Source organism: Pseudoliparis swirei, chromosome 16, assembly GCF_029220125.1.
Source record: "Pseudoliparis swirei isolate HS2019 ecotype Mariana Trench chromosome 16, NWPU_hadal_v1, whole genome shotgun sequence".
NCBI lineage: Eukaryota > Metazoa > Chordata > Actinopteri > Perciformes > Liparidae > Pseudoliparis > Pseudoliparis swirei.
In genome coordinates, this window is record NC_079403.1 from 6,786,123 (window position 1) to 6,812,626 (window position 26,504).

Consider the following 26,504-nt stretch of genomic DNA (forward strand, 5'->3'; position numbering starts at 1 on the left):
TTTATTTCTATCAAACAAACTAAAGGGTCGAGGCCGACACGGTGCTGCCAAACACAAAGTAGTGTCAAGTCTCTCCTCGGTTGATTTTCATATCTTTGTACGAATGGAAATCTGAACCGCGGCAGCAGCAAGCGTTGCCCAATAATGAGCCGAAATGTCAAGTGTACCTGATGTGTTGTAGCTGAAGCGGAAAGAATCTCCTCATGGTATAATAAATGTACTTATTCACTTTACTCTCATCCCACCTTCCTCCATGCAGCCTTTATTTCATTTCAGCTGGGGAATTTGGACACAGCGCCTCCTCCTGTTCTTATCACTGCATCCATTATGTAGCCGGCTAGAGAGCCACTTAGCGTATTTCTTCATATTCTACAATTGGCAATCAGTCTTTCTCGTTATCTTTCAAAGGAATGCTGCTCGTGATCATCTTCATGAGGTTTCGCCTGCTCTCATGTCCAATGTCGAACCCTGCGTCCATTAAATCTTAAAAACGAGAGTATTGAAATGCTCTGGTAAGCCCCACTGAACTTATACTAGAAGTGACTCCTTCATACACGAAGCTGTTGACAAACTGATCACAATTATGGAAAAATTTGCACATGGCTTTGTTTTCCAGTATTTTATGATGAGACATGAAATAGACAAACACACGCTTATCGGGGAGGGCTGGATATTGTTTTTGTGCAGTTGTTTTTGTAAGAAATAGATGATAAACAGATGGAACTGAAACAAAAGTCGACAAACGAAGCTCTGCCGCAGATTAATATGAGAGCGGTGTAGTCGTTCCCAGCGAGAATATAATGCAGGAGGGGTAAATCAGTCCACAGAGAATGAATAATTAACTAACTTTGCGCTGATACCCAGTTGAACCAGCCACTTAGCACCAAGGTCAAGCCGCGTAGAGACGGCACTCCCGAGAGCGGGACGGAGAGTCTCAGACTTTGTGTCCCGAGATCACAGGAAACCCAGAATAGTGAACAAGGAAAACTCGGTGTGCCGTACGGAATAATGTATTTGAACCAGCTTTCTAGCGGGAGCAAAACGGACGTGACATTTGTATAACTGTGAAAAGGGAAGGCCTCAGGCCGCTGCCTGACCCGTCTGTTTATGTTAGTCATGTCCTCAAGCCTGAACGCATTATGCAGAAGTAACCTCTCAATTTGACCACACAGCGATCAAGCGCACAAACGTCAGTCAGCGTAACGTGCAGAAAGATTGGCACAAAAGTGAATTTCACACTTCCTTCCCTCCTACCGTGTGAGAAAGCCTCGGGTGAATAAGTGCGAGTTGTTTTCAGAGTCAGAGATTGACTCATTAACAAACTGCAAACGTACGTTAAGTTGCAACCTTTTTCATTCGAGAGTCACTCGAGGGACAGAGTGGTAAATACAGGCAACGCATAGCGAAGCCCTTCCTCACGGGACGTGGGTAAATATTCATAACTCCCAGCTGCATTGCTTCAGTCTGGCATGTCGACACTGAATGGTGAGAACTAAGGCTGCATGTTAATGAGGTTCAGATAACTGTCTGGCTATCGCAGCGTCTCATAATTCTTTTGCCCCCGTCTGCCTTCTTAGGTCCACCGTTACCTCACGTTTCTGTAAACTGGCTTAGTTAATCTGTAATATGGAGGATAGCGTAAGTTAACTGAACCCCGGGGGTGTCACCTGTCCGGCACTCATCATCAGCTTCCACAGGGCTACAAATGGAGCGCTCCCTCTCGCGCCATGCCGCAGCTTTATCGACATGATGAGATGTGTGTATTATATTTGAGCTAACTGGGCGTGTTCGCCTCGCTTCAGCTCACCTGTCTGAAAAATACCGCCACACATTCAGCCACTTCCCCACATCTCATGTTGGGTGACGGCTGCAGGTGATGCAGTCGTGGTTGCGTCGGCCGTGTTTGTGACTCATCCCATCTCTGTGTTTCCAGGTACAAGCGAGTCTTCTCGGTGGGGACGCACGGCATCACCACTTACAACCCCACCACGCTAGAAGTAACCAATCAGGTCAGTGTGCATGCCGTCGCACAGGAACGTGTGGGACGTGCTGTTCTCAGTGACATGTGACTATTGAAAATCCATTTGAAGCACATTGCTCTTCTGCTAAAAGCTGAAACGGCGTATTTTTTGCACAAATACACACAAATACACGCCCTGAGTAGAGCGTGAAACATGTCCTCATCAATACCCATCGAGCATGAAACCGTCAAGAAGATGTCTAAACGGGAATTAGCTTGTTGGTTGTTTTAAATAAATAACTATATTAAGCGTAGGTAACACTGTTTTAAGTCCCCCTGTTTAGCTTCTTTTTATTGTATTTATTTATTTAGCTGTTCTTTTTAAGCAGTATATAAATATTTTATAAATTGTTTATTCCACACTATAATGTATGTAGTTGTGAAAGGCAATTGTAAGTGTGTATTAATTATGTATCAGCATTTACAATTGTCACCAATTCTACATTATTTTAAAAAAAATACATATTTATAACTGTTTTCCTATATTATCATTCTTTATATATTTATTCACCAGCCTCCACAGGAGGAATTACATTTGTTAAAGAATGAATAATTCGAGCTTACAGTATGTAGTAAATAGATGATGTGTAATAAACCATTTACGGGGTGTTTGTATACTGCTTCTAAATGCTAAAAGACTTAAAGTAGCATGAGTTCTTATTTCATGTTAAACTGCTTGTGTGTGTGTGTGTGACTCTAACGGTGTGTTTATCTCTGCCCACGGTACCAGTGGCCTTATGGGGACATCTGTGGTATCGGCCCGGTGGGAAAAGGTCAGGGAACAGAGTTCAACCTCACATTCCGCAAAGGCAGCGGCAAGAAGTCCGAAACGCTCAAGTTCTCCACGGAGCACCGGACTGAGCTGCTCACCGAAGCTCTGGTGAGGACCAACCAACCCAGAACGGTCTTCTCGCATCATAACTGCACGTTTTGCTGTGTTGTCCTTAATAATAAATCTCAGCAAAGCCACTTAATGATTTGTGGATGCAGTGCTTGCAAATCACCGACCCTTCGACTCACTGTAGGTGTTTATCACAAGCGTGAACTGGTAGATGGTTTTGTTGATGCTGAGGTGTTTTGAAACGAGGAAGAGGAGGAGGAGGTGGTGGTTCCCCGTGGAACTCATTACCTCTATTTGTTATTCTGCAATAAAGATAACGCATCACAAGTTTTCCAAAAGGCAAGATTTAAAAGCAAGTAAGTTGACTATAAAATGTAAAACTTTCTTTTGTTTTTCTTATTCCCAGAGATTCAGAACAGATTTTTCAGAGGGAAAAATAACTGGCAGAGTAAGTACTGAAATCTATACGGAGGAACATATTTAATTTGAGTATCTGTTTTCCACTGTGGTGACACCCGAATGAATGCCTTTCAACGCGTGTGCTCGCAGCGCTACAACTGCTACAAGCACCACTGGAGTGACACGCGGAAGCCGGTGAGTCTAGAGGTGACGCCGGGCGGCATCGACCAGATCGACCCGCACACCAATCGGGTGGTGTGTTCCTACGACTACCGCAACGTCGAGGGATTCGTGGAGGTCTCCGATTACCAGGGCGGCTTCTGCATCCTGTATGGGGGCTTCAGCAGGCTGGTATGCACTCAGAGAGTTTGTGTGTGTGTGTGTGTGTGTACGCTTCAGTGTGTCTATTGTGTTCCTAGGCTCTAGAAGAACCTGAAGTCATGGTTTGTGGAAGATTAATGGGCATGGAGAAGTCATGGAAATGTGCTTCAATAATAACTGTATAATAGAGTACATGAGGTTCATTTAAGATTGACTTGGAACAATCTACAATGGTTCAACAATACTTTAACGGAAATCTTAAGATTCAAGATCAGACCCAGCCAGGTCCAATGGACCCGATGAGACGTGACGTCACAAGGACTCCGGGGAGGAAGCAGAGTTAGTAATGTGTGATGGAGAGATGAACATTCATCCGTACGTAGAGAGAAGAGGAGACGGGTGCTCCATGTATCCTAAGATGTCCCTCTGCAGCCTATAAGCCTAAGATCACACATTCAGGGTTCATACACACTTTTACCAGGACTTTTCCATAACTTTGAGGCATATTTTTATGACCATCTCTTCTCTGGGAAATGTGTCTATGCATGAAGAATAGTCCGACGTTACTCCACACTTTCAGTGGCGTTACTGATCCGGCCGTCTTCTCCCTCTCACTCCGCCGTTGCCCTTTCTCTCAGCATCTGTTTGCCTCGGAGAACCGGGACGACATCATCCGCAGCGCCATAGAGCACGCCGGGAACTTCATCGGCATCACGCTACGACTGCGGAAGGAGGCGTTGACCTTTGACGACTTCGTGACGGACCGGTTGGGGAAGTACAGCTCGGACGACAGCATCACCTCGCTGGCCGAGTTCGTGGTGCAGAAGATCACCCCTCGACACCCGGTGAGGGCCGCTTCCCCCTGTTCGCCTCGCTGTGCTGTGCGGGAGGGGTTCTCAACACGAGGCCCAGGGACCCACCAGGACTCCCGTAACAGATTGTTGGGTCTTCTTGAAACACGAGCAGCAGTTTCATTTGACTCATTTCATTTTATTGACGGCCATCAGCACGTCATTTAGAAGCTCTTAATATTGTAAATTGATACAAATGTAAGTATTACGTGTTTTAAAAACAGTTATTGGAAAGTGTTGAGCTTTGCACAATACAATTCTGCATGTCTATATATCTGTGATATTTTTGATGAACTTGATGGCAATTGTAATTTTTTCATTTGCAAGCAAATCTCAAAGTATTGACCTACTTTTGCTCTCAGTTGTCTTTATTAACACTTTCTACAATATATAAAATAAGATACGAATAAACTTTATTTAGCCAGAGGGAAATTGTTGTACAGCAGTTGCAATGCATATTGTTAAGCGTGTAAATAAAGGAGTGCAAACATATCATCTATTTAGTGCCCTGAATGACCCGTCTCTCTCCTTAGGAGCCCGTGAAGCGTATTCTGGCCCTGACGGAGACTTGTCTGGTGGAGCGAGACCCGGCTTCGTACAACATCGTCACCATCAAACCCTTCGGAGAGGTGAGCACCGAGAAACTACAGCGGCACCGAGTCATCGCAACCTCAAAGCTGAGATGCTTACACCCACAACCACGTAGTTCTGTCTAGTGGTGCTCCTGTGAAGATAGCTGTCGATTGTCTTGTTTCATCGAGTATGAACTTCATCACTGCAAGTTAGCAGCTTGGATGGAAACACCCGAGTCTGTGTGCTTTCCCTTTTTTCCCCTCACTCTCATCCTCTCGCATCGTCTCCCCGCAGGTTTTTGCTCTCATCTGTGACGTGGACAACCCTCAGGTGTTTACGGTTGAATTCATTCGAGGTCAGATCAGAAAGTTTTCCTCCACAGAAAGGTACACATCCACCCATCTTTGTGTTTCCATTCCAGGCCCTGTGGCTTTATTAAACGTGCTCATTTGCCTTTTTTTCCCCCTCGTGATAACCACATTTTTACGACATGAGTAATTTGCCTGTGTGCACGAGTCTGCTGCACTCTCCGGTGACTGTGCGCTTCTGTGTTGCTTTGAGCCGAGTGTCGCTCTGTGCGTCTGTAGGGACTCTTTGTTAGCCAGCCTACTCGATGGAGTCCGCGCATCAGGCAACAGGGACGTGTGCGTCAAAATGGCGCCCACGCAGCGAGGGCAAAGGTGGGGCCTGCTGAGCATGCCCGTGGACGAGGAGGTGGAGAGTTTGCATCTCAAGTTCCTGGCGGCGCCTCCAAGTGAGTCCAAGCACCTCGTCTCATGAGATTCATCAACTTGAATGGCCACCATAAGGTCAAAGCTTCCAATGTCTTTGGTTGGTGTTCTCTCGTTTAATGGTTCCCTTCCTCGTCCCTTTGCTTAAGATGGAAACTTTGCAGATGCAGTGTTCAGATTCAACGCCAACATCTCCTACAGTGGAGTGCTGCATGCAGTCACCCAAGATGTGAGCGTGTTCAATCCATGTGTTTTTTATGTCAGTCGACCAGAGCAGAAGTCATGCTAATTTCCCCGTCTTTACCTCTCTCTCTCTCTCTCTCTTCTCTTCAGGGTCTTTTCTCCGAGAACAAAGAGAAGCTCATCAACAACGCCATCCTGGCTCTCTTATCCCAGGAGGCCGAGCTGCCGACTCTTAACACGGAGCTGGAGAGCCATTTCCAGGCCATTCGACGCCTGGTGGCCTCCAAGGCCGGCTTCCAGGCCTTTACCCAGCTGCCCAAGTAAGAATTCAACCGTCATGCCCCTGTGTCCTCCTGCTTTTATTTCTTTGAAGTGTACTTTCTGTTGAGCTGCTGGTAACAGGCATGCTCTGTCATTTCAAGGTCTGGTCAAGGGTCTGGAGTCACAGATGCAACGTAAATATGAATCCATACATCTCAGTCTGCCCTTTTGCCTGTCTCTGTTTCTTATCCCTCTTTACTCTTTTCCAAAGTCTCTCTTTGCCGTCTATCGACCAGCCTTCTCCTCTTTTATCTCGGTTCTGCTTTCATCTCAGGCGTTTTAGACAGGCACTTCAGAAGGGTGGTTATGTCACTTAACCGTGTTCAGTCAAGCCGTCTGCCTCGATTCCTCTCGACCTTTTCCCCCCCTCTCTGCTTTGCCCATTTTTATCCTTTTATATTCCTACACATCACAAGCTTTGAGAACCCCACAGTCTTTTCGGGTCACTGAGATGTATGAGAGGAACTGTATTTACTGTTTATTATTTGTTCCTGCGAAGCTAATGAGAATTGGTTTTCCTGGATGATTCATTGCCAGAGTAGCTTGGTGTTCCCCTCAGACCACGACACAAGACACGGACCACTATAAAGACATAAATGGTTTATTTTTGCTTTCAGGGAAACTTATTTGATATGGTAACTTAGTAGTTCAGTGCAGGAGACGGTGTGACACCCTTTTGAGCAAAAGAAGCAACAAGCCGCTTTGGAAGCAATTTCATTCTTTGTGTACCTATTTCAAATAACACATTATTTGTATTTTTTACATTATGTTGCTTATAATCCTCTACGTTTTTACGGCACGGTCATTTCAGTGGCGTTGATAATTCTGTGAATGTTTGTGTGTTCTAGGTTCAGGGAAAAGTTGGGAGTAAAGACCGTGAAAGCTTTAAAACGGAACAACAACAGTGTGACGCATGCTGCTGTAGACATGCTCTGTGCACTTATGTGTGTAAGTATGTCCCCCAAACATCTGGGCGTCGGCCAACTGCAAACAAATGCATCAATCGGATGAAACTCGGGTGTCTCTTTTATCTTGCCGTTTCTTTGCAGCCGATGCACGATGACTACGACCTGCGGCAGGAGCAGCTGAACAAGGCCTCGCTGCTGTCTTCAAAGAAGTTCCTGGAAAACCTGCTCGAAAAATTCATCACCAACGTGGTACGTTTGTTTTTTTATTGTCGGCAAACTGGGCGTAGAAGTTTATGTTTGGAAAGAGACGTGCGTTTCCTAAATCTAGGCGCTTATTCCCTCTTTTCTTTTTCTTTACAGAACCATGGAACAGGAGCTCTGGTCATCAGCGCCTTACTAGACTTCTTAACCTTTGCCCTCTGCGCCCCCTACAGTGAAACCACAGAGGGCCAGCAGTTTGACATGCTGCTGGAGATGGTCGCCTCTGATGGACGCACCTTGTTTAAACTCTTCCAGGTAGTTGAGCCATGTGAATAGAACGCTCCTCCCTAATTATGATGTGAATTCAGGAGATGCTCGTGTGTTGACTTATGCTGTCCTTCTCCTTAGCATCCCTCAATGGCAATAGTGAAGGGGGCCGGCTTGGTGATGAAGGCCATTATTGAGGTAATCCTTTATGTGGGTTGTGTTGTTTACGGTGTTGATAATTTCACGATGTTTGGAATGTAATTAAGCCTCATGACGATTACCAACCTGTGTTTGTTTAAATGAAGGAGGGAGACAAGGAAATAGCCACCAAGATGCAGGACCTGGCTTTAAGTGAAGGGGCTCTTCCCCGGCATCTGCACACGTCTTTGTTCACCATCAGCTCTGACCAGCGGATGCTTACCAACAGGTCCAACCACAATAAATCCACACACTCACACACAATGATTTGGATTTGTTGGTACCAGCAGCTAGTTAATGCTTTCTATTTAAGTAAGAAAAACACTCGTATGTCATGGCAGACAGATGAAGTTTCTACAGTGGATACACGGGGAAGATGAGTCCTCTAACAAAACAACTTGCACAATTTCTCAGGCAGCTGAGTCGTCACCTGGTGGGACTCTGGACGGCGGAAAATGCTGTTGCCATGAACCTCCTGAAAAGGATCCTGGTAAGTCTACAAATTAGCCCATTGCAGACTTTAAAAGGTTAGACAGAAGCCATCAGTATCATATGACGCAGGCAAAGGGCTCCAGGATGGAGGCCAGAGCTTTTCTCTGGCAGCGGGCACCCCCGTTTACGTCTGAACCCATTTCCTGTCCTGTCCCGCTCTCAGCCAACCGGCCTGCTGGCTTACCTGGACAGTCCTGACCCAGTCCCGGAGAAAGATATGGATCGAATGCACATCCGCGACAACTTGAAGCTGGCCCAGGTATCTGCAGCCGCACCGCGTCACGTCTTATCTTTTTGTGCAAAGTGAACAAACCGCTCGTTCAGAAAGTATTCGCAGTCTATAATGGTTGTTTTTGTATTTGCTCCCCACAGGACCAGCTCAATCGAAACAAGGTGCCCGAGTGGCAGCGGATCGCCGGCAAAGCGGCCAAAGAGGTGGAGAAGTTCGCCAAGGAGAAGGCCGATATAGTGTTGATACACTGGAGGGATAAAATGGGCATAGCACAGAAGGAGGTGAGGATATATTTATCTTTGTGAAGATGCTGAGTGGCTGATTTTCCCGTTAGCAATCAGGCAAGCTGCCGCTCCTGTTGCTGTCTGCTCGGGTGTCTCTAACTGTTGCATCCTCCTGCTGACGCTGAGCACTTCGGCAAAGTCAATAACGCACTTCTCAGCTGCTGCTGTTTATTTAGCGTGCGGCGCGGTGGCGGCTCTGACGCCGCCTGACTTTGGGGAACCGGGACGTGTCGAGAAACAGTCGCGTCTGCTTTTTCTGTGCTTCGCACCACCTCCTGTTCAAGCTGCTTGTGCACATTCTCACTCATGTTTAAATTGCAAAGACGGATGTTTTCCACTCCAGGCATGTCTGAACATGGCCGTGTTAAAAAGATCTCCTTCTTTTACACTGAATCAATGCCTCTTAACCCACTTGTCCTGGAAACCTCCCGGCTTCTTTTTCTTTTTCTACACTTTTGTCAAAATGGCTAATCAACGACATATTTTGATTGGCTTGCTTACACTGAACGTTTCCTAATGATCTTTTATTTTTACAGCACATGCTTCATTAATATTTGTTGTTGGCGGCGAGTGATCTTGGAAAATAAAAATATCAAGCAGATTAGTCGGCTAATAAATGAAGGATTTTATTGATGGATTTGTGTGTTTTATGATGTACTCTAGTGACGTTGACCCTTTTTGTTTCGATTTATCTGTTTGATCCGAGGAACAATAATCTATCTGTGTTGTACCCCCACCCACCCACCCACCCTCACCCTGTCCTGTGTGGTTTCTCTGCTGTCAAACAATGCAGCAGGACAGAAATAACCTGGTAAGTAGGACTGACCAATGGGATCCACGCTGTTTTCTTTCCATCTTCTTTCTCTTGACAAAAAAACCAAACATTCTTCCGTCTTCATGTGACACATTGGGTGTGTTTTTTATAATTCAGCCAGGCGATAAACTATTATCGACCAGAGATTGCCACATGCGTCTTCAAATAGATGCAGGAAGAGAAGAAGTCAATAATGCATTATACGGTAGACGGTAATAGATTTGATCCCGTCTCTTCTCGTCCTGCTGTCAACAGAGGAGGAACGTTCAGAGTTCCCGTTATGTTGTGTAATCCGTAAATAATAAGCACTTTCTGTTTGAAACTTGAGTGCAATTAACATAAATTAAGGATTATTTGCCGAGGCTCCTGTTTCGCCTCTGGAGCTCTTTTCTATCATTTTCAAATTTAATTTAGAAAAGTATTTGTTTACCTTGGAAATCAATTCATATGCTAACTAAGGCTCCAGTGTCAACATCCTCTAGAGAGGCCACAGATTCATGAGCACTATGATCGTAACTCTGTCTCGCCCAGCAAGAATTACAGAACACATCCAACTCTCGGATCCCACTTTGGTTTTGTGTTTCATGACCTTGTTTTCTACGTTGGATTAATAATAATAATGATGTTTTTTGTCCCTAATATCTGTCCGATGTCTTTCTCCATCCTCAAAAAACATTTGTTATTGTTTTTTCTCCTTACTGGTGCCATCTATTTCATTTCTGGTGTCCTTGTCCGTGAAGTAATGCTCACGTTGTTGCCATTTTCAACTTCACTACTCTCTTCATGCCATAAGCTGTGAATGAACAACAATATAATGCTGTTGATAATAATGACTGACCTGAAGCGACTCCTCAAAGTCTTTCATTTGTCTTTTGATTTCAGAACCCAAACCAAAAGCCCGTGATCTTAAGGAAGAGACGCCAGAGAATAAAGATTGAAGTCAACTGGGAGCTGTTCTACTACAGGTACACAATGGTCCCATGCGGAGCTCGAGCAATATTCTCGCTTTGATGACTCATTGTACCGCGCAGCATTCGGATGCCTATTGAATTGGGAGTGACTGCAGGTTTAATGATTAGCCTTTTGTGTCTTGGCTTGTCGACGTCCATGAAAACATTGTGCTGGTTAGGAGCTGCTGCGTTTCCTATGTTTTTAAGTGGCACCTGTCGAGGAGATGTTTGTGTCACGCATCAACCCTGAGTTGCTTTTGTTTTCTCAAGATTCCAGCTCGACCACGCTCGCTCCAACCTCATCTGGAACCTGCGGACGAGGGAGGAGCTGCGAGACGCTCTGGAGGGGGAGATGCGAGCCTTCAACGTGGACCGCGAGCTCGGCAGTGCCACCGTCATCTCCTGGAACCACCAGGAGTTTGAGGTTTGAGCTCAGCTGGACTATCAAGACTCTCATTTGATTTATAACCACCGATATCGGTGACGCACTGGAGTTTTAGCCCACACCAGGACACAGTTGTTTCTAAAAACGAATACACGTTTGCGTTCTTATTCGCAGGTGAAATACGAGTGCCTTTCAGATGAGATAAAGATTGGGGATTATTACCTGCGTCTGCTGCTCGAGGAGGATGAAAATGCCGAATCGAACGCCATCAAGAGATCGTAAGACTGCGTGCGAAACGAGAACCCGACCAGCCGCACAACTGTTTGAGCACAGTCTGAAAAGATGATCCATCCTTCTCCCTCTCGCCCTCTGCTCGTAGGTACGAGTTCTTCAATGAACTCTACCATCGCTTTCTGCTTACACCCAAAGTCACCATGAAGTGCCTGTGCCTGCAGGCGCTTGCTATAGTCTATGGGAAGTGCTACGAGGAGATTGGCCCTTTCACAGACACTAAATACATTGTGGGCATGCTGGACCGAGTGAGTACACACTCTTACTGCAGGATCTCGTGTATATAGTGTTTATGTAATGCACTGGAGGTGTTTTATCCCTCTTAATTCATCCTAAAAGCCCAAATACTCTAATGTGGTTACAGTGTACAGACAAACTGGAAAGAGACAGACTCATCGTCTTCCTCAACAAGCTCATCCTCAACAAGGTAAGCCACTGACAGCAGCAGTGCCTCTTAGAATTTTCTGTTTAATTTAAACAATTTTTTTCTGTCTTGAGTGATGATTCATTTTCTGTTCTTTAGAAAAATGTGAAGGAGGTGATGGACTCGAATGGGGTGCGTATATTGGTGGATCTGCTCACCATGGCCCATCTGCATACCAGCAGAGCTACTGTGCCCCTACAGGTAAAACCATGGCTATTCACCTTATACGATGTGAACAATGATGTGTCTATTGATTTGATCTAATCGCACACGACGCTAGATGTTGCAGTCTTGTGCGGCCCATAGATGAGATTTAATCCTGTGCTGACCCTGGTGGGAACATTGTAATGATCTGTCCCGAGCGTCACACTGAGGGTCGTCTCTGTTTCCACAGAGCAACGTGCTGGAGGCCTCACCGGACATGAAGAGGGAGAGCGAGAAGGAGTGGTACTTTGGTAACGCAGACAAGGAGAGAAGAGGACCTTTCAGTTTTGAGGAGGTATGTGATGCTCTTAAAATGTCAAACACCGGCTGAGAATGCACAATAAGGTTATACGATGTGTGTGAGTGGGAACTAACTCATAGCTGATAGAACATCCTTCATGGTCCATCTTTCTTCCAGGTTTTTGTTTTGTTTTTGTATAATATTAGATTTTGTCATTTAATTTAATTTAATATTTTTTAAGTGATTTACTATAATCTATTTTTGGTTATTTAGTATATATTTACATAAAATTATTTCTATATTTCGATTATCTTTCTTCCACAGCTATATATATATGCTTTATAAATGTACTGTATTTTACATAACTATGCAACACTTTTTAATTTTCAATCATTTGAATATAATAAATACATGTCTAATATTGTTTTGATAATTTTCTTGAGAAATAAAAGTCAAGCTCTGCAATTTCTCAAATTTTCACTTTAATATCAATTTAAGAACAGAAAAGTAATATCTGTAAGAACAGCTTATCAAAGTTTAGTAAGTCAAGAATAAGAATGACCTCATGTAATATATTGCTGATTAATCTAAGAACAAAATATTGTATTCTTATTTTGTTTCTATTATATCTATGTAATGGAGTAAAATGTCCCAGTTAATGTAATTTGATGTTATCTAGAGTAGACATCTTGAGAGAGCATTCCATTCTCACAGTTGTTGTTGTAGTTTTTACTTTATTCTCCTCTAATTTCTGTAGTTTATCTTCTTTTTTAAAACTTTTCTTGCAGCAGCCACCACTACTTAACCTTTAATATTACATTTTTGCTTTTCCTTCTCCAGATGCAGGAGTTTTGGAACACCGGCGTCCTGACAGCGAAGACGCGCTGCTGGGCTCAGGGGATGGACGGCTGGCGCCCCCTGCAGGCCATCCCACAGCTAAAATGGTGCCTCCTGGCCACTGGACAGGCCGTGATGAACGAGACTGACCTGGCAACACTGATCCTCAACATGTTTATCACCATGTGCTCCTACTACCCCAGCAGGTGGGTAGAGCAGAACATAACTCCCCCCTTTTTTTTATATATATATATATTTAACAAGGTCTCATGATATTATTCCATAAAGGAATGAAGTGTGTGTGATGATCTTTGGTTGAAACTGTTGTTTCTGTACTCAGGGATGCAGATAATGCCATCATCCGTCCTTTACCTAAAATCAAGAGGATGATCAGTGACAACGCTTGCCTCCCCCACATTGTTCAGGTATCAAAACAATCTGAATCAGATACATGTATTTGTTGTCTACACAACAGTGTCATGTCCACTTTGGTGAATTCTTTCTCTCCTCCAGCTGCTGTTGACCTTTGACCCCATCCTGGTGGAAAAGGTGGCGAATGTCCTGTACCTGGTGATTCAGGACAACCCTAATCTGCAGCGCCTCTATTTAACTGGGATCTTCTTCTTCATCATGATGTACACGGGCTCCAACGTGCTTCCTGTCGCAAGGTGGAGACACACAGACGAGCGTTGTGTGCCAGCATGACGTCGTTATCCCCAGACATTCAAGTCCCATGAAACGGAAGATAGAGGGTCTTTAGCTTCTGCCCTCAGTATTCCCCAGTGACATGAATATTTAAGCAGTGTATAATTACATGAGCGATTTAAATCATATCTGTTATATGTGTTGAGTGTTGTGTGATACAAAGCTACATAGGACTGTTGTTGTTGCTAATGGGCATTATAGATGTCATGATGTTGTTGGTATTTGCTTACATAAGCATATTTTAGCACCAGTCACATGCAATGGATTGACTTCAAAGACATTCCTGTGTTTGTTTGTTTTTCAAGGTTTCTGAAGTACACGCATCTGAAACAAGCTTTCAAATCTGAAGAGGTAAAGTTTTTGTACATTGATTTGTACCTTTTATAAATTACAACAGATTGCATCCTGTGAATTCGACACCCTCTTAACACTAACACTTGTCTGCTGTCCTCCCCAGTCTAAGGGCCAGGACATCGTGCAGCGTAGTGTCCTGGGGCCGGTGCTGCCTGAGGCCATGGTGTGTTATCTGGAGAACTACGAAGCTGAGCGCTTCTCAGAAATATTCCTTGGAGAATTTGACACACCGGAGGCCATTTGGAGCAGCGAGATGAGGTCGGTATCGGTCTCCGTCACGTCTTTATTCGTGTGCTTTAAAAGGCAGCGTAGAGACGTGTTTGAACTCTCCGTTTCAGGCGGTTGATGATCGAGAAGATCGCCGCCCACATCGCTGACTTCAGCCCCAGGCTGCAGAGCAACACGCGGGCCCTCTACCAGTACTGCCCCATCCCCGTGGTCAGCTTCCCTCAGCTGGACAACGAGCTCTTCTGTAACATCTACTACCTCAGACATCTGTGTGACACCATCCGCTTCCCCAACTGGCCCATTCGAGACGCTGTATGTCTGTTTAATGTTTTATATCCAAGCGTGTTCTTTTAAAAAAAAAAAAAAACATCCTGCTTGTGTTTTCTAAGTAAGGCGTCTTTAAATTTGTGATCCACGTCCATTATTCCTGCAGGTGAAGCTGCTAAAAGACACCCTTGAAGCCTGGAAGAGGGAGGTGGAGAAAAAGCCTCCCTCTATGTCTGTAGACGATGCATACGAAGTCCTCAACCTCCTCAAAGGACAGGGGCAGTGAGTGGCCTTTGATTTCTTATCACTTGTTACTCGACTTGTATCCTGAATATACTTGAAAGCAGGTCATGTCGATGGTGTCGTTGGATCACGTGGATTTAGATGGCAGGACTGAAGAAATTATGTCATTTGTGTCTTCAGGCATGAGGAGAGTAAAATCAGGAAAGCTTACTTCAGACTGGCACAGAAGTACCATCCGGACAAGAACCCAGAGGGCAGGGTATGTGTTCCAATCCTCACTGACGTGACGTGTCTGTCGGGGCTAACGTATCATATATTCATCCACGGGTATCGTTCCTACTTGTGTCTTTCAGGACATGTTTGAGAAAGTCAACAAAGCCTACGAGTTCCTTTGCACAAAGTCCGCCCGGATCCTGGACGGCCCGGACCCAGAGAACATCATCCTCATCCTCAAAGCTCAGAGCATCCTGTTCAACCGGCACAAAGAAGGTGTGCAGACGGGCCGACTGCCTGTCTTTCATTTGCTGTGGTTCTTTCTACCTAAATATTTTTGAAAGAAGTGACATTCAGGCACATTTCTTATGAGTGAAGTTGAACAAAAGTGTGTTTATTGTATTTTTTGACTGTTCGATTTTATTTTTAAAGCCCGACATCACAAATATGCCTCATGTGGGCTTTTACAATCTTAAAAATTAATCTTAACAAACATCCTCTGTCCTTGGACCCATGTATAGAAAAAGGATGAACTACCCCGAAAATAAACATTTAATAAGGGAAAAATACAGGAAGAGATCTTAAAGAGAGCCACAGAGGAGCGATCCCTCTCCCAGCGATAGATGCCACGTGTACAGAATGAACAACATATTAACGATAACCGTAACACTGCTCCTCTTCCGCTCATTTGTCTACAACAGAACTGGAACCGTACAAATACGCCGGTTACCCCATGCTCATCAAAACAATCAAGATGGAGACGGACGACGGGCTGCTCTTCTCCAAGACCTCGCCTCTCCTCCCCGCTGCCGTGGAACTGGCCTTCCACACCGTCAACTGCTCGGCCCTCAACGCCGAGGAGCTGCGCCGCGACAACGGCATCGAAGTACGCACGCGGTCGCCGATCCCCAAATGCGAAGCGGTCCAAATGAAACGGCTGTCCGTCTCCATGCGCGCCGCTTTATTCTGACCCAATCAACGCCTGACTGTATTTAACCAGGTGCTGCTGGAGGCGCTGTCTCGGTGTGTTGCTGTTCTAACTGCTTCCAGCAAGCCTAGCGACATGGCTGTACAGGTACAAATGAGTCTTTAATCACGGGGAGTCAATGCAGTACTGCTTGTGAGGATTCCCGTCAAACTCCTTCTCAATACGTGACCGCGCCTGCAGGTGTGCGGGCACGTCTGTAGGTGCTACAGCGTCGCAGCCCAGTTTGAGGAATGCAGGGAGAAGATCATCGAACTGCCCAACATCATCAGGGACCTGTGTCACATCTTGTTCTATGGAAAGGTGAGAAGCCACCGTCTTCTGTCTATTACAAAGAAACAGCTTCTATGTGCACAATCGTTCAGCATCAATATGTCTGTTTGATTATTTGTGAGATTTCAAACCGTATTTTCAGAGGCAACTGTTGCACAATAAAATTCACTCTTTTGTTTCGCGAATGAAACTAAAGATGGGGGAAGTGCATATTTAGCATAGCGCATTCATCTATTTTAAATGGACTGCATTTTAAATATTTCCTTTTTAAGTTATAATGTATATGTCCTTTGAAAGTGGTGAATATATTATAAATTAAAGCGCTCCATTGAGGCCATCGGCGTTACTCTCGGCAGTCATCTTTCTATTTATTTAAACGTGTTCAAATGCTCCATGGAGCACCAGCGACCGCTCCTTGATGTTCTCTCCCTCGCCTCCTCTCAGGGTCTCCCAAAAACCGCCACCCTAGCGGTACAGTGCGTGAGCTCCTTCGCGGTGGACTACTTCCTCCAGACCCATCTGTACCACGCCGGCGTGCTCTGGCACCTGCTGGTCCACCTCTTCAACTACGACTACACGCTGGAGGAGAGCGGCGTGCAGGCTAACCAGGACACCAACCAACAGGAGGTCGCAAACAGCCTGGCTAAACTCAGCCTGGTCGCCCTCAGCCGCCTGGGAGGCTACAGCCAGACGCCCAACAATCCAGACGGGAGCAATCCTGTTTCGGAGACCAACGGCATTGAGGGAATTCCTCCGGAGAACCCCACCATCCGCAAGAGCCTGGCGGCCATGCTGTCGCCATACATCTCTCAGAAGCTGGGAACAGGGTCTCCTGCTGTGGTATGTTATGCAGGTGGACGAGGAGGGCGGCGTCATGTTTTTACATCCATAAACCCCGACACTAAGCTGAGCGCCCCGCTGTGCGTTTAGGTCTTGAAGCTGCTGAATAGCAACTCGGAGAACCCGTACTTGATCTGGAACAATGGAACACGGGCCGAGCTGCTGGAGTTCCTGGAGCGGGAACAGGAGGGAAACATCAAGAGGGTATGAACAACATGTAGAGTACCATCCGTTACGACATAGATATTACTGATGAGCGATGGCACGGCAAAGAAATGTTCTTCATGCGTCTTTTCTACGTCTCTTTCCAGGGAGAGAACGATAAAAGCTTTGGGTCGGAGTTTCTGTTCAGCGATCACAGCAAGGAGCTGATCGTCGGGGAGATCTTTGTGCGGGTCTACAACGAGCAACCGTCTTTTCCTCTTGAGGTGAGTAAAAGAACAGGGTGCCATTCGGTTGCTAGGGCAACAGCTCTGGGCCACGTTTACTTCCTGTGAGGACTGCGCCTGCATTACCAAACACTGCCACAGGAGTGTGTTCATGTTGTCAGGTTTGAAAAGGTCTGTTGAATTAGACTATTGAAAGAGCCATATTCATTACACAGTAGGTGTGAATATTGACACAATATCCTTATTTAATTTCATTTTTTTGCCACATTTATTAGTCCATTTGGTACATAAACTAGACTTTAAACCATGTCTATGCTATACATGTTATTTCTCGTCGCTCAGTTTGACCTCTGTTCCAGTTCAAGCCGGTTTCTTTAAGGAATGTGGAGGTTCTTGTTGACGTCTCCCCCCCTCGTCTCTTTTATCGTTATTTGGTCTGAGCCTCCCGGCCCTCGCTCTACAGTCTCTTCTCTACCGGTTAACACTGGACCAGCACAAGGCCGCTGTGTCTATCTACGTCTGGCGTTCTCGTACCTCATGTCAGGGAGAGAGCTGTGTGTCTGCAAAATCATCTTTGTCGATGTAATTTAAGCCTAATACAACACAACGTAAAGGTTTAACACACGCTGTATATATATGTTGTGGAAGCACACAATTTGAACCATTTTATCCACCACAGTTACCATCTGTCTTTATCCCATGTCGATGCTATAATGTGTTGCCATCTGTGTTGAAGTACCCCAAAGCCTTCGCAGCAAGTCTTCTGGACTTCGTGGGCTCCCAGGCCCAGTACCTCCACACGCTGCTCGCCATGAGTCAGAGCAACAAAGTGGAGTCCCAGCAGCATGCCGAGAGGCTCCGCTTCGCCGAGATGGCTCTAGAGGCTCTCCGCAATGTCATCAAGAACAACCCCGGTGAGATATGAAGCTTCCTCCACTCCAACCCCGAGTAAATGTATGTGGACGTCTTAACTGAGCTGTCGCCGTTGTATGATTTCAGGTTCGGAGTCGGAGTGCATCGGCCACTTCAAACTGCTCTTCTCTCTGTTGCGGGTTCACGGAGCCGGCAGAGTGCAGCAGCTGGTTTTGGAGGTAGAGGTCCATGGTCCCGACATCTAATCGTGACTGTGGTTACGCATGATCTTTGCATTTTAAACCGTAATGCGTGGTTTCCTCTGCAGGTTGTGAATACAGTGACGTCAAACCAAGAATGCGTCGGCAACATTGCCGAGTCGCAGGTGTTGTCCAACCTTTTGTTGCTGCTGCACTCGCTCCCCTCCAGTGAGAAGACACTCAAACAAAAACACCAATCATTGGCTTTTTACTAACTTATTGCAGTGTTGTTTCTGTGGACTAACTGTTTTTTGTGTGCATCTTTAGGCAGGCAAATGGTGCTGGAAACCTTGTACGCACTGACTTCTAACACAAAGCTAGTTAAAGAGTCGATGGCTAAAGGTCAGTGGAATTCGTTAGTTTATTTTTCCATATTTGTGGGAATTCTGTGTGCACAGATGCTCATGTTCATCCTTGTGTTCCCCAGGTGCTCTGATCTACTTGCTTGACCTCTTCTGCAACTGCACACATCCCCAAGTTCGCACACAGACCGCAGAGCTCTTCTCCAAAATGACCTCGGACAAGCTGGTCGGCCCAAAGGTCAGTCTGTACAGACACGGATAGAAGAATTGAAAAAGTTAAATGTCCTCCTCTTCATCATCAAATATTCTCTCATCTCTGCCAGGTGCGTCTGACGCTGATCCGTTTCCTTCCCGGCGTGTTCATGGACGCCATGCGAGACAACGCCGAGGCCGCCGTGCACATATTTGAGGGCACGCACGAGAACCCTGAGCTCATCTGGAATGACAACTCGAGGGAGAAAGTGTCCACCACTGTTCGGGAGATGATGCTCGAGTATGACACGAGCCCAAATCAATACCGTATTTAACCAATACTTGGCGGAGTACTTTGAGATATTGGAGTATCCTAACTGTGTACTATTGGGTGTTTTTCCAGGTACTTTAAACAGCAGAAGGATAATCCTGACGTGATCTGGAAAGTAAGTGTCAGAGTAGATCACCAGCAATGAAACATTTTTTCAAGGATCATTTATCGTCATTATGCACAACACAAAGCAGCTGTCGCCCATTTTCAACACAAGAAAAACATTACGAACAAAAACATATGAATATGTTGTGTGTGATTTTAAAGTGACAGTACGTTCTTCGTCTGTGTGCTCAGTTGCCTGAGGACTTCACCGTGGCTTATGGAACAGGACAGGGCGAGCTGGAAGTCGGCGGCGTCTTCCTGCGTATCTTCATCGCTCAGCCCGGCTGGGTGCTTCGCAAACCTCGAGAGTTCCTGGTTTCTCTTCTGGAGACCCTGACGGAGCTGCTGGAGAAAAACAACCCCAATGTGAGCCTCCTCACTGAGAAACGCAAATGCACAGTATTCTTCCTCATTTCTGACTAAGGACGCTCGTCTCTGGATTGAAACTTCAGGGCTTCCTCAACTGTTGGGCACCATATTCAAAGTGGTTCTTTTGTGTGGAGAAACTTCGCTTTCAGCCGACAAAATCGCGTTCGTCGACGAAGCGTTTCTCCGGTCTGCAGCCCCAGCTCTTATTCCCACACTAACGTTTCCACTTCTTCCTGTGGTCTCCTGCAGGGCGAGGCCCTGGAGACGGTTACCACGGCAGCAGTCTGTCTGTTCAGCTCCCAGAGCCAGCTGGCCGACCAGGTGCCCCCTCTGGGTCACCTGCCTCGTGTCCTGGCAGCACTCAACCACAAGAACAACGCCGTGCCCAAGAACGCCATCCGCCTCATCCACGTGCTGTCGGACAACGAGGTGACGAGCCACGACTGTTTCACGCGTTTGTGACTTTCTGCACCTCGTTCACACACAGACGACCACAAAGGTTTTAACGGCAATACTGTGTCTGCATTTTGATTATTCTGTGATGCAGCTTTTCTACACTTACCGGGAGTGGAAAGCTCATTAATTGCTTCTGCGTTCCGATTGGACGGAGCTTTAACGCCTTAAATTCGACTGTGAAATAGTCGCCCTCCAAAATATCTGCCGGCTTGCTTGCGCACTAGACTGTTATTTATTGAAACGGGATTAACAAATTAACGTGAATTTACTTGCTTGTGTTACTGTTGCACGCCATCGCCGCCATTTTCACAAGTTTGGTGGTCCCTCCCCTTTCGCTACGTAGCCATGGTGACAGTTGGGGGTAAGAACGTCCAACGTACCGCACTCAACCTTTTGACCTTTTATTAGTGCACCGTCCAGCAACTCTTTAAGGACGAGAGTTCATGTATCACCAGTATTCAGTCTCACTTTGCTCTCTTAGGATTTGTCTCCTTTCTGACACGCTGACGTTGTTGTTGTTGTTGTTTTGTCTAGCTGTGCGTGCGCTCCATGTCGTCTCTGGAGACGATCGGCCCCCTCATGACTGGGATGAGATCTCGGGCCGACATGGCCGGGTTAGCTTGTGAAGCTCTCAACCGCATGTTCCAGAAGGAGCAGACGGAACTAGTGGCCCAGGTAAACTGTCACCGCTATTATGTACTGGATTATTTAGTTTGTGTGTGTGTGTGTGCATCATGTTTGATGACCATGTAAAATAAAGATGACGATAATAATAATATATTTTACGAACGAACGGAACAGGCTCTCCGAGTGGAGCTGGTCCCGTACCTCCTGAAGCTGCTGGAGGGAATCGGCCTGGAGACGTTGGGCAACCCTTCAGCTACGAAGGCCCAGATAGTGAAGGCCATCAAGTCCATGACTCGCAGTCTGCAGTACGGAGAGCAGGTACGATGGGAACACACGGGCAGCAGGATTATCAATGGAAACCACGAAATAAGCAGTCCTGTGGTTCAGTTGCATCAAACTGGTTGTTACCTTCGCATTGAAAATGCGGAAGGTTATGTTTTGATCGCCGTGTATTTATTTATTTATTTGTATGCGTGTTATTCGCATAACAAAAAAAGTTTTAAACCGAATCGCATGAAATTTGGTGGGGTTATTGGTTATTATCCGGGGAGCATTTGATTAGTTTTTGGGATCAATCGGGTCAACGGTCAAGGTCATGAAAAGGTAAAAATCTTCTTTTTACCATAGCACGGTCAATTTCTATCCAATTGGCATGCAACTAATGCCAACATGTTCATAATTCAATGCCCAATCTTGTGATATGCGAAGGTATGCGCTCTACCGAGTGCCCGTTCTAGTTGGTTGTGTTTTAAACTGCCCATCACTGCTTTGCAGGTAAATGAGATTCTTGCAAAGTCTTCAGTGTGGAGTGCCTTCAAAGACCAGAAACACGATCTTTTCATCTCGGAGTCACAGACCGCAGGTTACCTGACAGGTAAAGTGTTTCTCTGAACTTAACCTGCTATGAACACACTGCATCACAACATCTGACATTTAACAAGCGACAATGATGAAGTGATGTTCCTGCTGGTGTTTATACGGTGAGTCTTGTGTTCCTCTCTCTGAGCTCTTCTTGAATCTTAATGCTTTGCTTTGTCCTGAAACCACCTCGTGGCTGACTCCTCACTTGTGCCTGAACCCCGAGAGCCTTTCTCTCTCTCCACGGCCTCTAACTTCCTGGCTCTGTCCTTCCCTTCCTCTTTGTCCTCCACGTTTCCTCCTCAGGGGTATCCACTCCTTCTCTCCTGGCTGCCAGTAGCCCACTGCGAGGTGGGCTCTAGACTCCTAAGCTGGGCCCTCCCAGCCCACCTCTCTCTTGCTCTGATGCAGGTAGACGTTGACCTCGCTCCTACTGCCATTCCTTCCCCCTTTACCTCCATCTTTGACCCACACTTCATTTTCCATTCCCATCTCTCCATCTTCAAATTGCTAGCAATAATTTCATCTTCATCTCCATCCACCAACGACTACTTATCCCAATCCATTTCTCAGGAACTAACGGAAATGCCCTTGAAAGTTGAAAATGAGATGCTTAGTCAGAGTAGTGATCCCGCCTCCATATAGTTGATGTCGTATGGGTTAGTGCATCACTGTAGCACACCAGCTACCCCACCTGGTAACACCTGGTCTAAATGGTCTCTGTGCTCCTGTCACCTGTAGGTCCAGGAGTAGCAGGTTACCTTACAGCGGGAACTGGCACCACGGTGATGCCCAACGTCCCGCCCCCTGTGGACACCGACATTGGAGACCTCGGCTGACGGACACAGTCACGCTCAGGCTCCCAGAATGCCCTGCTGCTTCCCAGCTGCAGCTCAGAGAGGGACTGTGCCGCTCCCAGACGAGGGGATGGAGAGAGACGGAGGAGAGCCGGGTCACCAAAATCTCTGCAACACCTCCTCCGGTATCGCTCTCCTCTCCCCCTCCAAATGGCACTCAAGTCTTCACGAACACTTTGAAATTGTTTTATCGGATGACCACATTTGTTTCTTTGTTTCTGTGCTCCTTTTCTTGTTTCTTCCAATGACAACACAGAAGAGTTTACTTTTTGTATGAATATATTTTTTACTCTAGATTTTGTTTTGTTTTTCACGAGAAAGACATTGAAATACTGTTGAATAGGTCGTAGGATAAGTTAACTGTCTCTTCTCTGTCCTCTTATTCCTCTGTGTCATGTCCTGATGGGCTACACTTTATCCACACCCTGACTAGAAGATGCTCGGCCTTGTTTGCGACACGTGTGTGTGCACAGGACCTACCCACCTCTTACATGAACATGCCATTTACTTGTCTATAAAATGGATTCTCATGTGGAAAAGGAGGGGAAATGTTAAAGTACAACATATGAAAACATTTGTGTACGATTTTGCTGCCTTGTTTCTCCACCAGAACATGTGATTGGAGCCCTCAGAGTGACGCTGACCGCTTGTCTGGTTTGGTCTAGTCCATCCCCCCTTTCAACGTTGACACAGATCTGATCGCCAAATGTCCAGCCTCTTATTCCTCTGCTCTTAATGCATAGTTAATTCTGCTCTCTCTTTGAAGGCTGGTCTTTCTGCCTCACTTTTTTTTTTTTTACGTGATTCTCCCCCCCAGAATGCATAAAGCACTAGAATATTTATAAGTGGATAATAATCAACAACAAAAATGAGCTTCTGCTAAAACATGGCGTTGACGGATTACCAATCTATGTGAAAGACTAGTGCAATTTGTGAAATGTTCAATGTAATATTACGTATATAAACTTTCTATAATGAATGTACATTAATAAAAAGAAAATCAGTCGCACTTGTACATAAAATTTTAAGAATAAAAGGGAACCCACAGTGTTGTTCTTTTGTATTTAAATTTGTGTTTCTAGACGATATTTCAACAGAACGAGTTGTTTGTTTGACCTTTTCTACGGACGACGACGCCATCAAATGTGCTCTGAACTTAACTGGATGATTTAACATGTCATACTCGCATGCTAGTCAATCTGAGCCATCAAACTTTTTCTTTACTCAAACTCGAACAGAAATTATAGACTTAATCTTTTGAAATATAATTTTCTAAATTCTTAAATTAAAAAGCCTGAAAATGTTTGATAAATGTAAGAACCATGATTCTGGAAGGAGAAAAGAGTGGGAAGATGTTCCGACATGCCGGAGGGAGGACGCCGAGGGTTCTTCTCTATAAATCATTCCACAGTGAAGAAGAAATTAAAAACATGCTTTTGAGCTCAGTTCCATGTTCAGATGTCGACTGTACGGGACGAGTAGTGCTGATCGCATCACAACAAATGTAATAGCAGTATTTCTTAAGACTTGGTGGGTCAGTGTTTTTCTTTATATTTTTTTTAAACACTTTGCCACTTACTTAGTTTCAGTTTTAATCTTGGATGTGGGGGTTTACTGTTTCTTGGCTTTTTTTATGCTTCAAGCAATATTCCGACATTTTGGGAATCACACTTATTGGCTTCTTGCCGAGAGCTGAATGAAAATATCCCTATAACACTGCAGGCATGAAAATCCCTTACCTTTCGGCGAAATTCGCCGTTTTGAAACCAAAATAGGTGACTTACGTGAATAGTGTAGATCCGAAGAGTTTTTGTTTTGGGGTGGGCGGTCAATCGGCCGGCCGGCGTTTCTGAGATTGGAGTGGGACACGGAGAAAATGTGGAGTGGTGCTCTTCTCAATAGAACATCTTTGATGGGACGTGTCGCGTCTCGGCCAATCAGCGTTCAGATGTCTTCATCGTTTGGGGGTTCAGGTTAGCTTGAATGTTAGCCGCTACATCTGCTGCTGTCACGCTGCACGGTGTAGCGATACTAACAAAGTACCCGTACGTTAAAAACGATGTGATTTAGCATATTTTTAGTATCGATACTTCATTAAGAGCGCGCGATCAGAGCGCACGCGCTGCTCCGCTCTGTGTCAAGCTGTCTGCACGCATTTCGAGTGGCGATAAGTGGCGGAATTTTCGAGTCTTCGGCTTTAAAAATATAAATAAAAAAAGATGCCAGAAGTGAAATGTTTAAGTTCTTTGTCTCCAAATATATATATGTGTATATATACACTACCGTTCAAAAGTTTGGGATCACTTAGAAATGACTTTATTTTTTTTCAAAAAAAAAGTTTTTTTTTTCAATAAAAGATAAATATTAATTAAATAAATACACTCTACATTGTAAATAATGTAAATGATGATCATTCCAGGTGGTCTGGTTTCTAATGACATATCTCAGAGGTGTATAGAGGCCATTTATTGCAACGAGCAGTCACTCCAGTGTTCATTGTGTACATTGTGTGCGCCTTAATAGAAGAGAAGAGTAATGTCTTCGTAAAAAAATAGCACATTATGTTAGCACAGCTGAAAACAGTTAAGCTGGTGATATGGCCTTCCTTACTTTGAGCTTTTTTGAACAAAAGAGAAAAAATTATAATTAATACTTCAAATATTAATCATTATTTCTAACCTTTGTTATGTATATTTTATATTTTATATTCATTTCATAAATAAAAGTTTGGAAGACAGTATGGAATTGTCGAAATGTCAAACTTGATTTGTGATTTTATATATATATATTTATATTTACATTTAAATATATATATATATACAGGCACGTGCACAGACATTTTGGGGGGCAGGTGCTCAAACCCAAAAAAGGGCACCCAATGCCCAAAAAAAAAATTCTGACAGTTGAAGCATAAGCAGCAATACACTGATGATGCTGTCCTCGACCTGCGTCTCCTCTGGGCAGCATCAGACCGCTAGCTTACATTTTCTTTATGAATAAAGATGAATTATTATATAGCAACAACAGTACACGCGTTCTGATTGGCTAATGGGTCGTCATGCCAGCCAGTATCGCCCTCCTCGCCGGTCTGATACGGATCCGTATTGCCCTCTGACGTCATTTTCAAAATGAGCGATATTGATAGACATCAACAGCCAAGAGCAGTGGTCCTCAAACTAAGGCCCGCGGCCGAATACGGCCCACCTCCACATTTGGCCCGGCCCTCTGAACAATACCAGAGAGGCATTATGATTTTTTTTTCAGTCTGGCCACGCAAATCCTAGACTAGCCCGTTAAATAGAACGGAATAAGAACTCTCTCTCTCTCTCTCTCCTCTCTCTCTCTCTCTTTTGGGGCGGGGGGGTGCTAGTGAGAGTGTGCTCACCTGTGCTCACCTGTGTGCGCGGATGTGTCGGCGCGCATCACGGCAGAGCGATGCGACCCGAGAAGTGTTAACGGGGGGTGCTGAGCAATTAAATAGAAGAAAGACAAAACGCAACAACAGGACTGCATGGATTAATTAAATTAAATTTACAAAGAAAAACTCAGCAGAGCTGAGGGGAACATGTCAAATGAGAAAATGAAAAAGTACATATTAACTTATATGTACGGTTTATAAATATAATAAATATGTACATATACGAGTGGCTTATTTGTCAACTAGCACCAGTTCATCATCATCTTCATCTGGGTCTCTGTCGTTGGAGAATTAGCTGGCCTGACCTGCTGCCTCTTCCCAAAGGGTTTTATGTGGGCCTCAAACAGCAGAACCCTGTCTTCTGCATCACATCCACAGCATCACTGCTGCCATGACGACCCACATGTGGTGA

At 45.2% G+C, this 26,504-nt stretch overlaps 1 protein-coding gene across 2 annotated transcripts in view; it reads left to right on the forward strand.

Moving 5' to 3' along the window:
* Positions 1 to 23,726, forward strand: part of LOC130206087 (dnaJ homolog subfamily C member 13-like) — a 30,557-nt gene extending 6,831 nt beyond the window's left edge. Inside the window, exons 3-58 of one of the 2 annotated variants that reach the window (XM_056433828.1) lie at positions 1,934 to 2,009; positions 2,751 to 2,900; positions 3,268 to 3,309; positions 3,411 to 3,611; positions 4,220 to 4,426; positions 4,966 to 5,061; positions 5,300 to 5,391; positions 5,593 to 5,759; positions 5,886 to 5,965; positions 6,070 to 6,239; positions 6,342 to 6,374; positions 7,089 to 7,188; positions 7,290 to 7,397; positions 7,509 to 7,664; positions 7,758 to 7,814; positions 7,922 to 8,043; positions 8,229 to 8,304; positions 8,470 to 8,565; positions 8,679 to 8,819; positions 9,616 to 9,633; positions 10,519 to 10,601; positions 10,857 to 11,010; positions 11,146 to 11,249; positions 11,351 to 11,510; positions 11,627 to 11,689; positions 11,786 to 11,887; positions 12,081 to 12,185; positions 12,972 to 13,174; positions 13,309 to 13,393; positions 13,482 to 13,636; positions 13,979 to 14,024; positions 14,131 to 14,285; positions 14,366 to 14,567; positions 14,689 to 14,804; positions 14,946 to 15,024; positions 15,119 to 15,254; positions 15,680 to 15,864; positions 15,979 to 16,053; positions 16,147 to 16,266; positions 16,681 to 17,076; positions 17,167 to 17,280; positions 17,388 to 17,504; positions 18,202 to 18,379; positions 18,465 to 18,556; positions 18,646 to 18,745; positions 18,845 to 18,919; positions 19,005 to 19,117; positions 19,203 to 19,372; positions 19,475 to 19,517; positions 19,700 to 19,873; positions 20,126 to 20,305; positions 20,867 to 21,007; positions 21,134 to 21,277; positions 21,734 to 21,833; positions 22,124 to 22,228; positions 22,559 to 22,647. In XM_056433828.1, coding sequence (XP_056289803.1) covers positions 1,934 to 2,009; positions 2,751 to 2,900; positions 3,268 to 3,309; positions 3,411 to 3,611; positions 4,220 to 4,426; positions 4,966 to 5,061; positions 5,300 to 5,391; positions 5,593 to 5,759; positions 5,886 to 5,965; positions 6,070 to 6,239; positions 6,342 to 6,374; positions 7,089 to 7,188; positions 7,290 to 7,397; positions 7,509 to 7,664; positions 7,758 to 7,814; positions 7,922 to 8,043; positions 8,229 to 8,304; positions 8,470 to 8,565; positions 8,679 to 8,819; positions 9,616 to 9,633; positions 10,519 to 10,601; positions 10,857 to 11,010; positions 11,146 to 11,249; positions 11,351 to 11,510; positions 11,627 to 11,689; positions 11,786 to 11,887; positions 12,081 to 12,185; positions 12,972 to 13,174; positions 13,309 to 13,393; positions 13,482 to 13,636; positions 13,979 to 14,024; positions 14,131 to 14,285; positions 14,366 to 14,567; positions 14,689 to 14,804; positions 14,946 to 15,024; positions 15,119 to 15,254; positions 15,680 to 15,864; positions 15,979 to 16,053; positions 16,147 to 16,266; positions 16,681 to 17,076; positions 17,167 to 17,280; positions 17,388 to 17,504; positions 18,202 to 18,379; positions 18,465 to 18,556; positions 18,646 to 18,745; positions 18,845 to 18,919; positions 19,005 to 19,117; positions 19,203 to 19,372; positions 19,475 to 19,517; positions 19,700 to 19,873; positions 20,126 to 20,305; positions 20,867 to 21,007; positions 21,134 to 21,277; positions 21,734 to 21,833; positions 22,124 to 22,179 — 6,709 coding nt within the window. In that variant the 3' untranslated portion in view covers positions 22,180 to 22,228; positions 22,559 to 22,647. Of the gene's footprint in view, positions 1 to 1,933; positions 2,010 to 2,750; positions 2,901 to 3,267; positions 3,310 to 3,410; positions 3,612 to 4,219; positions 4,427 to 4,965; positions 5,062 to 5,299; positions 5,392 to 5,592; positions 5,760 to 5,885; positions 5,966 to 6,069; positions 6,240 to 6,341; positions 6,375 to 7,088; positions 7,189 to 7,289; positions 7,398 to 7,508; positions 7,665 to 7,757; positions 7,815 to 7,921; positions 8,044 to 8,228; positions 8,305 to 8,469; positions 8,566 to 8,678; positions 8,820 to 9,615; positions 9,634 to 10,518; positions 10,602 to 10,856; positions 11,011 to 11,145; positions 11,250 to 11,350; positions 11,511 to 11,626; positions 11,690 to 11,785; positions 11,888 to 12,080; positions 12,186 to 12,971; positions 13,175 to 13,308; positions 13,394 to 13,481; positions 13,637 to 13,978; positions 14,025 to 14,130; positions 14,286 to 14,365; positions 14,568 to 14,688; positions 14,805 to 14,945; positions 15,025 to 15,118; positions 15,255 to 15,679; positions 15,865 to 15,978; positions 16,054 to 16,146; positions 16,267 to 16,680; positions 17,077 to 17,166; positions 17,281 to 17,387; positions 17,505 to 18,201; positions 18,380 to 18,464; positions 18,557 to 18,645; positions 18,746 to 18,844; positions 18,920 to 19,004; positions 19,118 to 19,202; positions 19,373 to 19,474; positions 19,518 to 19,699; positions 19,874 to 20,125; positions 20,306 to 20,866; positions 21,008 to 21,133; positions 21,278 to 21,733; positions 21,834 to 22,123; positions 22,229 to 22,558 lie in introns of both variants that reach the window. The other variant, XM_056433826.1, reaches the window with a different exon arrangement.
* Positions 23,727 to 26,504: the final 2,778 nt, after the last annotated feature.